Source organism: Rousettus aegyptiacus, unplaced genomic scaffold (genome assembly GCF_014176215.1).
Source record: "Rousettus aegyptiacus isolate mRouAeg1 unplaced genomic scaffold, mRouAeg1.p scaffold_m13_p_6, whole genome shotgun sequence".
Lineage (NCBI taxonomy): Eukaryota > Metazoa > Chordata > Mammalia > Chiroptera > Pteropodidae > Rousettus > Rousettus aegyptiacus.
The window spans coordinates 14,381,574-14,397,837 of NW_023416309.1; the positions used below are offsets into that span (position 1 = coordinate 14,381,574).

General features: G+C 35.0%; 1 protein-coding gene and 1 pseudogene across 4 annotated transcripts in view; one reads left to right on the forward strand and one right to left on the reverse strand.

The window, feature by feature from the left end:
* Positions 1–16,264, forward strand: part of MICU1 (mitochondrial calcium uptake 1) — a 183,148-nt gene that overhangs the window by 25,501 nt on the left and 141,383 nt on the right. For all 4 annotated transcript variants that reach the window (XM_036223805.1, XM_016162281.2, XM_016162283.2 and 1 more), the window contains exon 2: positions 9,747–9,908. In XM_036223805.1, coding sequence (XP_036079698.1) covers positions 9,748–9,908 — 161 coding nt within the window. In that variant the 5' untranslated portion in view covers position 9,747. The remainder of the gene's footprint in view (positions 1–9,746; positions 9,909–16,264) is intronic.
* Positions 1,103–1,554, reverse strand: LOC107519506 (annotated as a pseudogene).

Consider the following 16,264-nt stretch of genomic DNA (forward strand, 5'->3'; position numbering starts at 1 on the left):
TCTACACTGCAGGTGGATGTGTAAATTGGAATGTCAGTATTGAAGGTTAATTTGGCAGTATCTATCAAAGTTAAAATGATCACACTACTTTTAACCAAGCAGTTTCATTTCTAGGTATCTGTTCCACAGATATACTTGAATAAAAATGAATAAAAATAAATGTATAAGAAAAAAGTCTTTGTAGCTGTATTTGTAATGGCAAAGTATAGAAACAGTTGTGCTCTATTGCCAAATGGTTAAATTGTGCCGAGTTATAGAATGAAATTCTCTGTTGTAGTTAAAAAGAGGTAGATGTGTATATTCCTTGATGGAATAATTTTAACTTTATTATAAAATTGAATAAAATTGCAAATGTGTATGGTATGATTACATAAAAAGAAGTAATGTAAAGCATCTCAAATGCTAAACATATGAGTATACATGTGTATATTATTTATATGTAAATAACTAGAACAGTTTCAGGAAAGATACACGTGAACTTTGTGAGGTTACTTCTAGGGAGAGTGACAGGATTTCAGAGAGATAAAAATGAAGACAGTTTCTGTACAATAACATTTTCAACAACAAAAATGTATTCTTATATTATTTGTAACTAAAATGCAAGTGGTCTTCTTGTTCCACACAAAAATATGTATCATATCCAGCAAATCAATATTCCCATCATTTAACTTCTGTAGATTCTTCATTTATTGCCTTCCCCTAACTCAGTTACAACAGGGTAGAAGGAAAGTGAGTGTGCTTCCCTAGGTTCAGTGATTTTGGGCATACAAAACTTTGGAGAAATTCTCATTGGTATCTGTTCCAGCAGTGGAGTTTGAATAAAATGGCAGAGCAGAGGTGCAAAATGTCACTGTGGTCCAATGTCAGGCCCTTGAAACTTGAAAGTCCCCAAACTGGATCTGATCCGTGCCTTGGAATTTATAGGATTCAGAGAAGCTTCTTTAGGCTGACTAATACCATGGGAGATTGAAATTATAAACTAGATTGCCAATTTATTAATTTACCATGAAAAATATAGCTAGTGTAAGATAGTCCTACTTTTATTTTTGCCAGATGACAGAATTTGTGCTGATAAAACACATATGAAGCATACACATGCTGTCTATTTATTTCCTTCTCCGTGCAGCCTGGAATTGGGATTGGTGGCTGATAGCCAGCTGGGCTGCCCTTTCCACAATGGCTTTACAGTTCTATGAGGAGACATTGTGAGCAGTCTCAGCGCAGTAGGATTTGTTGCACATCAGCAGCACTTCAAGCTCCTTGACATTGTGGACCAGGAACTTACAAAAACACTGGGCAGCATGTGTTTCATCTTCTTGTTATTCCCATAGCCAGTATTGGGCATCAAGATCTGACCCTTGAATCTTCTGCTCACTCTATTGTCAATGCCTCTGGGTTTCCACCTGTTATACTTAATTTTGACAGTGGTCTAGCTGATGCCAGATTAACTTCTTGGTCCTCTTTGATAGTCTTGGGTTTCATGAGGGGTCTGAGGGTAGCCATGATGCCGAAAATGATATAGCTGCTACCTCCATAGGCAGCACCGAGGAAGGGAGCGATACTCCTAACTTCTAATCCATGTATTCTCTCTTTAAATGCAATCTACATAGGAAGCTGAACTATAAATTGTAAAGTTACTCAGTGAGCATATAAATAGAATAAAGGAGAGTTAAGGATATTGTTCGCATACAGACCTATTTTGGGGATATTGCAGGTTTGGTTCCACACCATGGCAATAAAGTGAATATCTCATAAAGTAAGTCGCACAAATGTTTTTATTTCCCAGTGCATATGAAAGTTATATTTATGTTATATTGTAGTCTATTAAGTGTGCAATAGCACTGTGTCTAAAAAACAATATGCATACCTTAATTAAAGATACTTTATTGCCAAAAATTGCTAACTACCACCTGAGCTTTCAGTGAGTCATAATTTTTTTGCTGGTGGAGGGTCTTGCCTTAATGTTGACAGCTGCTAACTGACCAGGGTGGTGGTTGCTGAAGGCTGGGGCAGCAATTTCTTAAAGTAAGACAACAGTGACGTTTGTTATATCAACCAAATATTCCATTTATGAATGATTTCTCTGTAGCATGTGATGCTGTTTGATAGCATCGGCCCCAGTAGAATTTCTTTAATTATTAGATTCCTCTCAAATCCTGTTGCTGCTTTATCAACTGAGTTTATGTAATATTCTAATTCGTTTGTTGTTATTTCCACAATCTCACAGCATCTTCACCAGGAATAGATTCCATCTCAAGAAACTACTTTCTTTGCCATCCGTAAGAAGCAGCTCCTCATGTTACAGTTTTATGAGATTGCAGCAGTTTAGTAACATCTTTAGGCTCCATTTCCAATTCTAGTTTTCTTCCTGTTTCCACCCCATCTGCAGGTTCTTCTTCCACTGAAGTCTTGAACTACCTCAAAATCATTTGAGAGATGGAATCAACTTTTTCCAAATTCTTGTTAATGTTGCTATTTTGACCTCTTCCCATGAACCATGAATATTCTTAATGGCATCTAGAAAATCGATATTTTTCATAAGGTTTTCAATTTACTTTGACCAGATTCATCAGAGGAATCACTACCTCTGGCAGATACAGCTTTATGAAATGTATTTCTTACATAATAAGACTTGAAAGTCAGAATTACTCCTTGATCCATTGACTGCAGAATAGATGTTGTGTTAGCAGGAATGAAAACATTAACATCATTGTATAGTGCCAGTCAGAGCTCTTGGGTGACCAGGTGCATTATCAGCAAGCAGTAATATTTTGAAAGTAATCTTTTTTTTTTTTTCCTGAACAGTAGATCTCAGTAGTTACCTTGAAGTATTCAGTAAGCCATGTTGTAAACAGATGCGCTGGTTTTGTTCTGATTGTAGAGCACAGGCACAGTAGATTTAGCATAATTTTAAGGGACCTAGGATTTTCAGAATGGTAAATGAGCATTGGCTTCAACTTAAAATCACCAGCTACATTAGCCCCTAACAGGAGAATTACTCTGTCCTTTGAAACTTTGAATCCAGGCATTGACTTCTCTCCAGCTATGAAAGTCCTAGATGGTATCTTTTTCTACTATAAGGCTATTTCATCTACACTGAAAATCTGTTGTTTAATATAGCCACCTTCATTAATTATCTTAGCTTGATCTTCTGGATCACTCGTTAACAGCTTCTACATCAGGGCTTGCTGCTTCACCTTGTACGTTTATGTTATAGAGATGGCTTCTTTGCTTAAACTTCATGAACCAACCTCTGTTAGCATGAAATTTTTTTTCTGCAGTTTCTTCACTTCTCTCAGCCTTTACAGAATTGAGAGTTGGGGCCTTACTTTGGATTAGGCTTCGGCTTAAGGGAATGTTGTGGCTGGTTTGATCATCTGTCCAGACCACTAAAACTTTCATCATATCAGCAATAAGGCTGTCTTACTTTAATATCATTTGTGTGTTCACTGGAATAGCACTTTCAATTTCCTTTAAGAACTTTTCCTTTGTATTCATAACTTAGCATTGGTGCAAGAGGCCTACCTTTTGGCCTATCTCGGCTTTCAGTATGCCTTTCTCACCGAGCATAATCATCTCTAGCTTTTAATTTAAAGTGAGAAATGTGTTACTCTTTCTTTCACTTGAACACTAAAAGGCCTTTATAGAGTTATTAACTGGCCTAATTTCAATATTGTTGCATCTCAGAGAATAAGGAGGCCCAAAGAGAGGGAGAGAGATGAGAGAAATCAGTAGAGCAGTCAGAACACACATAACATTTATCGATTAAGTTTGCCATCTTACATGGAGCAGTTCAGTGTACCCCAAAACAATTACAATAGTAACATCAAAGATCCCTGATCACCATAACAAATATAATAGTAATGAAAAAGTTTGAAATATTGTGAGAATTACTAAAATGTGACACAGACATGAAGTGAGAAAATGCTGTTGGAAAATTGCTCTGATAAACATGCTTAACTCAGAGTTGCTGCACACCTTCAATTTGTAAGAAAACACAATATCTGAGAAGTGCAATAAATCAAAGAGCAATAAAACACGATATGCCTATACCTAATGGCCAAGGCTCTCATGGCTCGCTGAATCTAATTCTGTGATTAGTATATCGCTGCCACTTGGATGAATAGGGTAAATTCTTGTGGCTACCCCAGATAGTGCTGACCTTACAGTGTAGTTCTCAGAGAGCAACCATATTTGCAGGTTCACAAGGTGCACTAAACCATCACCTACATATGCCAGATGCTGTGTTAGATTCTGGAAATACAGATGTACAGGAAACTCATTTCTTATTTTTTCAAGCCCTTAGTTCATGTAAACTAAAGACTTCGGAACCTCGAAGTTCTGTTTAATTGAGGTCTAAGTTTTGTTGGTAGATCTCAGAAATTTATCTTGGCCTCAGAATTAGCCGATACTGCTTTTAACAGTAGTGCTGGTAATAGTTGGTAATAGTACAGCAGAGGTTTATTTAGACCAGTGTCAAGATTGGAAGAGCCAGATAATTTGTTAAATGTACAGTTGTCAGAGGTCAGAAATACAGAGGGTAAATCTCATAGAAAAGTGCAAGCAGATATTTTAAGTCAGGATCAGAATAAGGTCTGGAATTCTAATAGTTTGGTAAGTTGAATCAGATTGTGTCAATAATCAGAGTTTTGGGATATGAATTTGACTTAAACAAGGATTATCTTACTAGGGAACCTTGTCATGATACGGGTTGATAGCTGAAATATTTTGGGGCCTGAACCTGCTAGTAGGGCTAGTAGATGATAGTTCCTGGATGAAATATCAACCTCTGGGCCTGCCTTTATTTTTTTGGAAATAAAAAAATTTAAATAAACTCTTCCCAGAGTATCATTAAATTTTATTTGCATCACCTAAATTTTCTATAAATTAAAAAATGCAAAAATAAAAATTCATATATATTTTACCTTAATTTGATTGGCATGCACATATTATCTTGTATTTTGCATTTAAAGTTCATTTAAAATGCTTATATGTAATATTAAATATTTGTTTGCATGGATAAATACATAAGCATTGCTTAAAATACATATATGTTGTGCATCTATAATTTCATTGACGTGCAATATATCATAGGGTATTTTGTCAGAAGTGGAATTGCTGGGTCAGTGTATGCAGTTTCCATGGGTGATTTTGGTGGATGTTACCAACTTGCTCTTCCTTCACAGATTGTACCAATATACACATTCCTCAGCAGTGCCATTTCTATAGCATTGCCAACAAGTATACATTTTCAAGCTTGGATTTTTGCCAGCTTAATGCATGAAGAGCAGTATCTCAGTACAGTTTTAATTTGTATTCTCATTATGAGTGAGATTTCATAATTTTCAAAGCCATTCTTCTTTTTCCAACTTCATTTTATATCTTTAGGCTAACTTTCTGTTGGTTTGTGAAATAATATTTTAATAATATTTTATGATTATCACTTCTAGTATTTATAGTACATTGTATTATGTTATACCATTTTTCATCTTTCTGTAGTTGTGTATTTGATGTCCTTTTGGAGTGTGGATATTATATTTATTTTGCTAAGAACAGTTGTTGAAAAGGTTTTTCCACTTTATTTGGGAATCAAGAACTCTAGGATCTATTGTAGCTTTTCATACTAATTAGCTATGAGTAAACCACATTACTTACATGAATCTCAGTTCCTTCATCTATAAAATAAGAATGTTGAATTAAATGATTTCCTGGTTCTATGACCCTTTGAAATATACCAAAAGCTATACATGAAGTTTAATAGTCTTGACCTTCTTCAAAACTGCTTATGCACGCTCGCTCTCACTTTCTCTCTCTCTCTCTCTCTCTCTCTCTCTCTCTCTCTCTCTCTCTCTCTCTCGTGCACGTGCACATACCCGTCATTAAAAAAAAGTTTTAATAGTCTTAAAATAATAGAAACAGAAACAGCAATGATATACTGTAACAGGTTTTTAAAAAACCTGTTCTGTTTCTTGATGAATAGATAATACTTTCCTTTGGTAACACTATTATCTTGCCTCCCTTGACATTTTCTGGTTAGAAATACCTCTTCATCTTTTTTCAATTCATATCAAAGTTATTTTCTAGAGGCATGCCTTTTCGTGTGTGCGATTAGGGGCTGTTAGTAGAGAAAAATGCGCTGGTTTTGCTTTTATTTAATCCACATCATAAATGTGCATGTTAATGTTCATTACTGCTTAACTCCTGCCAATTTGCCCATTCAGTTTTCTAGATTCAGTTGGAAAGCCCATCTTTAATCTGTTTAAATTGTCTCTTATCAAAAATTAGCACATCCAACTAGCTACTCTATTTCTTCACTACATAGTGAGGAATTAAATAGTAATAGAACCTGTTCTCAATGTTTTTTTTTCCCTCTATTTACTAGGCATCTATAAAAATTACACTAGTAAAAATGAATAGATATATCTTTTGATGTGTACTTTGGGGAATGAAATTAGAACCAATGGTGAAATGAGATGTTGACAGTAACATTCGAATTACACTATCGAAATGTAGGTGGAATGTTAATAAAAGTCAGAACTTCCAAAGTTTAAAAGTCTTCTAGAGCCATCGCATACAGACGATTCTCAAAACCAATAAATCTTAAGTATATGCTATGTTCTTAGTCTCTCCCCCCAGGCAAACTAGGTTAAAATTTTGCCATTCAGTTTTTCACCAGAAATATTGAGCAACACATCTAGGCAATTCTCTCATTTTATCCATGGGTAAAGCCTTCCCTAAGGAGAGGAGGTGAGCTTCCTGTGTACACAACTGTTCAGTAGTAGAGTTGAGACCAGCTTCTGGGTCATTGGGTTTCTAGTCCATTTTACTTTCTAACATAATACTTAGTGTTGTCAGTATTGTTTAATCTCTTTCTTCTTTTTATCTTCCACATTTCTTAGGCAGTTAGATAGTTTTGTGTGTTGAACATGGATATCTGATAGTTTTGTTTCTCTTTGGAAATTTTTATTTTATTTTTGGTTTCTATGCTAATCATCCTAATCTAGGCACTCAACACCCAATACTTAAGTTATTAGTTGCCTTCTGACTATACTCACTACTGCCCTATTTGCTATTTTTCGCCTTTGGTTCTTTGCCCCTTATTCCATTCACTGCTAGTAGATATTCTTTAAAAAATGTTTTCATTATGTTCTTTTCCTGCTTAAATAGTTTGGTGGCTTCCTGTTGTATATTTTATCAAAATTCTCAGCCCACCATTCAGAGGGTCTTCTCAAGTGATCACGACTAACCTATTTGATCATATGTTTATTTATTTTCCTTATCTGATTAGATGCCTGTTGCAGCCTGTGAATTGGTTGTTATTTGTCATACACATACGAAGTGCCATTTTCTTTCTTTTGTCAGTGATGAATAATGTTTTCTCCAAATACGTATGTGTTAGTTGTGCTCATTTTCATTTCAGAAAAAAAACAGTGCTACGTATGTGAATGCCCTTGTGGGTTTGGAAAATGTTAATTTAAAAATGAACTAGAAACTGACAGGAAGATAATATAATGGATAGTCTTCTTGGTGCTTGATTTTGCTAGAAGTTAAATATTTTAAGCATGTAATAGGCCCTGTACTAAACTATGTATTTATAAAGAGGAAAAATAATAATTTGGGCCTTCAAGGAAGCTCAGAGCCAACTGGGGAAGGCAAACTTATATATGAATAAATATGTAATTGCAATAGGAAGATACGTACAAAGTGCAAGATAATTTAAATTTGGAAACAATGAACTATACTTTAGGAAAATCAAAAGGGAGGAGCATGGATACTTCGATTTGAAAGTCATGTAATCAGAAAGAAATGACCCTTTTTCCTTCATTCTGTCTGGCGCAATAAAAGAATGAGGGACTCTGGTCTCAAGATCATTGCCTAGAAGAACAATTTCATCTTCAATTCTTTGGACAGGGGTGCCAGAGATGATCCTAAGTCTTTTGGGGTGCCTCTGACATTTCTATCACTTGATTAAAATTCTACAACATTCTGAGACTCAAGACTAAACAAAAGCCTTTACTGACTAACCCATCTTGCCCTGGTCTTTCATTTTATTTTGAATTCTCTAACATGTGTATCTTAATATGTTTATATTTATGCAGGATGGAAATGTATTATTTCAAAAATGTTTTATCCACATCTTGCCCAATTAGAATGTAAAAATTTTTTTGGCCTTTTAGGTCTTACATAGGGCTGAGTAGTATGAACTTAATTAATTTTTGTTGAATAAGAATTTGCCAGTAATTCTCTTAAATGCTTAATTAGTCAGCTTTTGCTGTGGCAACAACAACAACAAAAAAAACCCAAATTTTAAAGGCTTATTTGTCACAAGCATTTGGTTGGCCATGCTCAGTTGGCTCAGCTGGTCTTGACAGTGCCTGACTCCAGGCTAAGATCTGTTTATCATTGAACTCAGGTAGAAGGATCACTGCCTGCCTGGGGTATGATCTTCTCTTGGGAGAGTGCAGGAACACAAGGTGGCTAACAGAAATAGCTCTTAAAAGAACTTTGTGGAACTGGCCCACATCCCACTGCCTAGAGTAAAGAGTATGGCAAGGTACACACCCAAAATGAAAAGAATCAGAAAGTAGTATTTCTCTGCTGGGTGGGGGATGGGGGATTGAATGTTTATTGAATATTATGACTTAATACAGATGTTTCTGAATTAAAACAAAAAATTAAAGGAATAGGCGAAGTTATAAATATGAAAAGACTGATGGGGAGGAGGGATTCTAAGGACCTAGGAGTGAGAAAGATTTAATTAAAACAAACTATTTTAACAAAAGCAATATCAGCATTACAAGATATGGGGCAGCAAGTATCCTAGTTAAAAATAGGTTCTGGAGTCAGTCAATTCTTGGTTCAGATTCTAGATCCACCACTTCCTGGCTGCCACAGCCTTGAGTAAGTCACTGTATCTCAGTGTCCACATCTGTAAAATGAAAATGCCACTTATAAAACTGTTGATTTTCCTCTCTAAATCCATCTTTAATTGTCCTATTTGTAATACTGGAAATTTCTCCCTTGCCAGCTTTTGTTAAGCTTTGTCAGTAGAGAAACCAGAAGGAGAATGGAGAAGGAAGGGGTGTTTTCTTCCTGATTCTAGTGTGTCCTTTGCTGCTTGCTCCTGTAGCATGCAGTGGCTAGCAGTGTGTGAGACATCCAATAGCACTCAATTCCTAGGGAGTTTTAGTGGCAACACTCCTACATGCAGTTTCTCAGTGAGTTCCATACTATGGCATCTTCCCATGGGTACCATCTCAAGTTCTGCTGGCATAAGTTTTCCTAGTAGATGGCTTTACAGTGAATTGTGTTGGTGTGGCATTTTAGTAAATTTCTCAGACATCCTTACCCCAGAGTCGGGTTCTCAGCCCTGTTAGGTGTTGCCCCTTTATAGCTTTACTTTCTCGTTCTGCATCAGCCCTTGATGTAGTGGCTACTCCCTGTATCTGCTATCTTTTTAACCCTTAGTACTTATGTCCCTGTTGTAATTAATAATACTGTATACTAAATTTTTCTTTTTTAAATTGTCATGTGGTTTCCTGTCTTCTAATTGTACCTTGACTGATAGCAGGTTTATGAGTAATACTTTCCTCATATGATTCTTCTGGAGATTAAGTGGAATAACACATGGTATTGCAAAGTTTAGAATATTATCTGCCACTGAGTAAGTCCTTTGTTGATGTTGATATCATCATCACTGTCACTACCACTAGTTAGGAGTAACATTTTTACTTTTTTTTCCGCAGGATGTTTCGTCTTAACTCATTTTCTGCATTGGCAGAACTGGCTCTGGGCTCTCGATGGTACCATGGAGGAACACAGCCCACCCAGATCAGGCGACGACTAATGATGGTGGCTTTCCTGGGAGCTTCTGCAGTAACTGCAAGTACTGGTCTTTTATGGAAGAGGTGAGTGTTCCCTGAGCATCCTGTTCCTGAATAGACTTTTATTCTTCCATTTGTTTCTGTTATCTAAAAGGAATTGATTTCTGGCTTACCTTTGTATCAAAAATTTTTGACCATATCATTTGGAATTTATAATATTTATCTATGAAATAACATGTTTCAAATAATTCAGCTATCTTGTCCAAGTAACAAATAGGAAGTCTTCTGCTTCAAGATCTGCCCGTCTTCTTTGCTGAACATTTTAACTAATTTAGCAATTTAATAATTATAATAAATTTATAATAAGTAATTAATATGGTAATAAATTTAATAACTGAACAATTTAACATGTAAAGTTCTATTCCTAGAGTTGTACAGCCATCACCACTAATTCTCGAAAACTTATATTACTTTCTAAGAAACTCCATGATATTAGCAGTCATTTCTCACTTTCTCCATATCCACAAGCCCAAGGCAACCACTAATTTACTTTCTATCTATAGATTTGCTTATTCTGGACATTTCATATAGATGGAATCTTATGTGGTCTCTTGTAACTGGCTTCATTTACTTAGCAAAATATTTTCAAAGTCGATCTACACTGTGCCGTGAATCACTCTTTCATTTCTTTTTATGGCCAAATTATACTCTGTCAAATAGAATGTATAATATATTTCGTTTATTCATTTATCTGTTGATGGCTCTTTAGATTGTTTTTAATTTATGGCTGTTACAAGTATGTGGCTGTGAACATTTGTGTACAAGTTTTTGGGTGGAATATGTTTTCATTTCTAGTGGGTATATACCTAGGAGTGAAATTTCTGGATCATGTGGTAACTATTTAAGTATTTGAGGAACTGCTAGACTGTAGTTTACTCCTACCCATAACATATGAGTGTTTGTGCTTGTGAGTGTGCATGTGTGCACATGGGCTTCATCTTTAAAATGGGGATAATGATAGTAACTATCTCAGGGTTCTTATGAAGATTAAATGAGTTATTTATTTGTTAAATGCTTAGAACACTACCTGCCACATAACTTTGTAAAATAAATGTCTTGTGTAGAAAGCACTTGGCACATAGTAAGTTATCAATAAATGTTAGCTATTACTATTGGGTATAATATGAGGGCAAGTGATGGTGAAGAAAGAAAGAGAGAGAATATTAGCAGAAAAGAATGACTTTCCAAAAAAGTTGAGATCATGATATAAAAAGTCTTATACATGGTGCTAAGGAGTTGAACTTTTAATGTCAAAGTGTACAACACCAAATTTAACAACCTAGGATAAATGGGCCAGTACGTAGAAAAATACAGCCTTCCTAGACTGAATCAAGAAGAACTGGAAAATCTAAATTGACTGGTCAGCAGTATGGAAGTTGAAACAATCATCAAAAATCTATTTAAAAGTAAAGTCCAGGACCAGATGGTTTCACCAGTGAATTCTACCAAACATCCAAAGAAGATTTAATACCTATTCTCCTCAAACTCTTCCAAAAAGTCGAAGAGGAGGCAATACTTCCTAACTTATTTTATGAGGCCAGTATTACTGTGATACCAAAACCTGGTAAAGATAACACGCAAAAAAGAAAACTACAGACCATGAACACAGATGCAAAAATCCTAAATAAGATACTAGCAAACCAAATACACCAACATATTAAAAAGATTATACACCACGATCAAGTGGGCTTCATCCCAGAGGCACAGGGATGGTTCAGCATATGCAAATTGATTAATGTAATATACCACATGAACAGATTAAAAAATAAGAATCATATGATCATATCAATAGATGCAGAAAAAGCCTTCAACAGGATATAGCATCCATTTATGTTCAAAACACTTCACAAAATCGATATAGAAGGAAAGTATCTTAACATAATAAAAGTCATCTATGACAAACCCTCAGCCAACATTATACATAATGGTGAAAAACTAAAAACCTTTCCTCTAAGATCAGGAACAAGGCGAGGCCACTGTTATTCAAAATAACATTGGAGGTCCTAGCAAGTGTTATCAGTCAAGAGAAAGATATAAAAGGAATCCAAAAAGGAAACGAAGAAGTCAAACTGTCACTATTTGCAGATGCCATGATTCTCTATATAGAAAACCCTAAAGACTCCACAAGGACAGTACTAGAAACAAAAAGCAAATACATTAAAGACTCTGGATACAAAATCAATGTTCAAAAATCCTATAGTTTAATATCGAAGTATCAAAAAAAAGTGGAAAAGTAATTTTTTTTTGCAACTGCAACTAAAAGAATACAGTACTTAGGAATAAACTTAATGAAACAAGTGAAGGACCTATATAATGAAAACTATAAGACCCTATTAAAAGAAATCGAAGAAGATACAAAGAAATGGAAAGATGTTCCATGTTCTTGGATTGGAAGAATCAACATAGTTAAAATGGCCTTGTTATGTAAAGCATTATACAGATTTAATGCAATCCCCGTCAAAATCTCATCAACAATTTTTAAAGAAGTAGAGCAAAAATGCATCAGATTTGTATGGAAGCACAGAAGACCCCGAATTGCCAAAGCCATCCTGAGAAAAAGGAACAAGACTGGAAGCATCACTCTGCCTGACTTCAAATTATACTGCAAAGCAACAGTAATCAAAACGGCATAGTATTGGCATTAGTATTGGCAGAAAAACAAACACACGGATCAGTGGCACAGAATCGAGAATCCAGAAGTAAACCCATATTTATAGGGGCAAATAATTTTTGACAAAAAAGCCAAAAACATACAGCGGAGAAAGGAAAGCCTCTTCAATAAATGGTGCTGGGAAAACTGGAAAGCCACCAGCAAATAAATGAAACAAGACTGTTGTCTATCACCACTGCACACCAAAATTAACTCAAAATGGATTAAGGACCTGAATATAAGACCTGAAACAATAAAATGCATAGAACAAAACATAGGAACTAAATTCACAGACCTTGGACTTAAAGAAGATTTTATGAATTTGACCTCAAAAGCAAGGGAAGTAAAAGCTAAAATAAATGAATGGGACTACATCAAACTGAAAAGCTTCTGCTCCACAAAAGAAATTGTCAACAAGGTAAAGAGAGAACCATCTGAATGGGAAAATATATTTGCAAGCAACCTCTGATATCCAAAATATACAAGAACTCATACAACTCACTAACAATGAAAAAAACAAACAGTCCAATCAAAAAATGGCCAGAGGACCTGAACAGACACATCTCCCTAGAGGACATACAAACAGCCAACAAATACATGAAAAAATGCTCAATATTGCTAGCTATTAGGGAAATACAAATCAAAACCACAATGAGATACCATCTCACACCTGTTAGAATAGCTATCATCAATAGGACAAGTCATAACAAATGTTGGAGAGGATGTGGAAAAAAAAGGAACCCTCATACACTGCTAGTGGGACTGCATATTGGTACAGCCACTATGGAAAACAATATGGAGGTTCCTCAAAAAACCACGCATTGATCTACCGTATGATCCAGCAAACCCTCTACTGGGTATTAACTCCAAAGACTTGAAAACCCGTATTTGAAAAGATATTTGCACACCGATGTTCATAGCAGCATTATTCACAGTGGCCAAGACACAGAAGCAACCGAAGTGTCCTACAAATAGATGATTGGCTAAAGAAGCTGTGGTACATATATACAATGGAATATTACTCAGTCATAAGAAGAGATGAAATACTGCCATTTGCGACAACATGGATGGACCTCGAGATGATTGTGCTAAGCTAAATAAGCCAGACAGAAAAAGTTGAAAACCACGTGATATCACTTATATGTGGGATATAAACCTAAAAGCAACAAATGAACAGCACAAACAAACGGAGACTCATGGACATGGTCTGTAGACTAGTGGTTATCAGAGGATAAGTGATGGGGGATGATGGGGGAGGCAGATGGGGTAAAGGGGGTAAAATATAGGGGAGTAGGGGGGAGAGCGAAATGGGTAAAGGGGATCAAATAAATGGTAGCTGAAGAAAACTAGACTTTGGGTGGTAAACACAATAGGCTATACAGATGTCAAATGATAATGTACAACTGAAAATTATATAATTTTATTTACCAATGTTACCCCAATAAACTTAATTTTTAAAAAGTATGCAATTTGGAATGTTTGCTGGCAAACAAAAATGAATGTGAAAAACCGGATATACTACCTAGATTCACTAACACGAATTAACTTAAATATGATCCTTAGAAACCATATTAGAGTACTGTTAGAAAAGGAGCATTTGTCATATTTTACTTTGTTTTCACTTTCTCAATTGCAAAAAAGATACCTAGATATAATAGTAAGGATTCAGGGTTTGGAGCCTGAAATCCTGGGTTCAAACTGGCTGTATCATCTATTCTTCTTCAGCCTAAAGTACTTTCTTTACTAAGGGTGCTTATCTACTGGGGATGGATCCTGTCAGATTTTGTCTAGAAATGTTTGTTTTGCCTTCACTTTTTTTAGGGATATTTTCACTGGATATAGAATTCTAGATTGATCTTTCTCTTTCTAGCACTTTAAAGATGTCTTTTAATTGTCTTTAGCTTTGTTTTGGTTTTACTTTTTCACTATAGTATCCTCATTATATGCAAGTATCCTTTTTTATTGTAGTAAAATTATGTATGCATAAAGTTTACAATTTTAACCATTTTTAAGTTTAGTGACATTAAGTACATTCTTATTATTGTGCCACCATCACCACCATTCATCTCCAGAACTCTTTCATCATTCCAAACTGAAACTTTGTACCTATTAAATAATAGTTTTCCAATCCCTTCTCCCCTTACTCCCTGGTATTCTACTTCTCCCTTCATCCTCTGGTAGTCTAGTCTATGAATTTGGCTATTGTAGTACCTATATAATTGGGATAATACAATATTTGTCCTTTTGTTTTATGGCTTATTTCACTTAATGTAATAATTTCGAGGATCATCTATGTCATAGCATGTGTCAGAATTTCCTTCCTTTTAAAGGCTAAATAATTTTTTTTGTTGTATATATACCATTTTTTTTTTTTTTTAGGTGAGGCAACCCTTGGTTTACCTCACAGATTACAAGTACCTTGTCTGCTTACAATCCCTTATTATTATTATTTTTTTATTTTTTACTCTTACAGCACCTGGTCTTTGTAGGTGGTCTCCTATCTAAGTACAACCCTGCTTAGCTTCCGAGATCAGACAGTATTGGGTTTGTTCAGGGTAGCATGGCTGTAGACATATATATATACCATATATATACCATTTCGTTTATGCATTCATCTGCCACTGGATACTTGGGTTGTTTCCACCTTTTGGCTTTTTTGAATAATGCTGTTCATGAATATTTATGCACAAATATCTCTTCAAGTCACTGCTTTCTCTTCTTGTGAGTATATAATCAGAAGTGGAAATGCTGGATCATGTCTTCAGCTTTTTTATAAAAAGCCAATGGTAATTTTTTTCTTTGTATTTATGTATGAACTATATCTTTTTTCTTGGCTTACTTTTATGATTTTCTTTATCACTTATTTTCAACAATTTGATTATGATGTGTTTTGTGCTGTTTACTTGGTTTATTCTGCCTAGGGTTTATGGACTTTCCTGGACTTTGAATTTATAGTTTTCATGAAATTTGAACAGTTTTTGCCCATCATGTCTTCATTACATTTTTCAGTCTCCTTTGCCACACACACTCCACCCCCTCCCCATACACACACAGTGTCTGAGACTTCATTAACACAGATTGTCTGATATTGTCCCACATATCACAAAGTAATGTTTGCATTTTGTAGAGCCTTTTTTCTCTCTGCGCTTCAATTTTGGAAGTTTTTATTGCTCTTTAAGGTCATCGATTTATTTTTCTGTAGTATCTTCTGAGTCTACCGGGTGATTTTTAAAAAATTTTAGACATTGTATTTTTAATCCCTTTTAAGTGCCATTTTAAAAACATCGTTTATATTTTTCTTATTTATATTCAGATTTTTCTTTAAATTCTATAACATATTTATAATTATCTTTCGGAAGCCCTTTTTATTCTATCATCTCTTTCATTTCTGAGTCAGTTTATGATTCAGAGTCTCATTTACCTGTCTCTTTTTTTTGTTAAATAATTTTTATGAAACCGCTGCTTATTTATTGTGGTAAATATATGTACCATGAAATTTATCTTTTTAAATATACACTTTAGTGATTTTAAGTACATTCACATTGTACAACCATTACCACTTTCTATCTCCAAAATTTTTTCATCTTTCCAAATTTAAACTCTATAGCTATTAAACAATAACTCTCCATTCCTTCTTCCCCTGACCCCTGGTAACCACCATTCTACTTGTGTCTCTATGAATTTGACTAGTCTATGTACCTCATATAAGTAGAATCAAGCATTTGTCCTT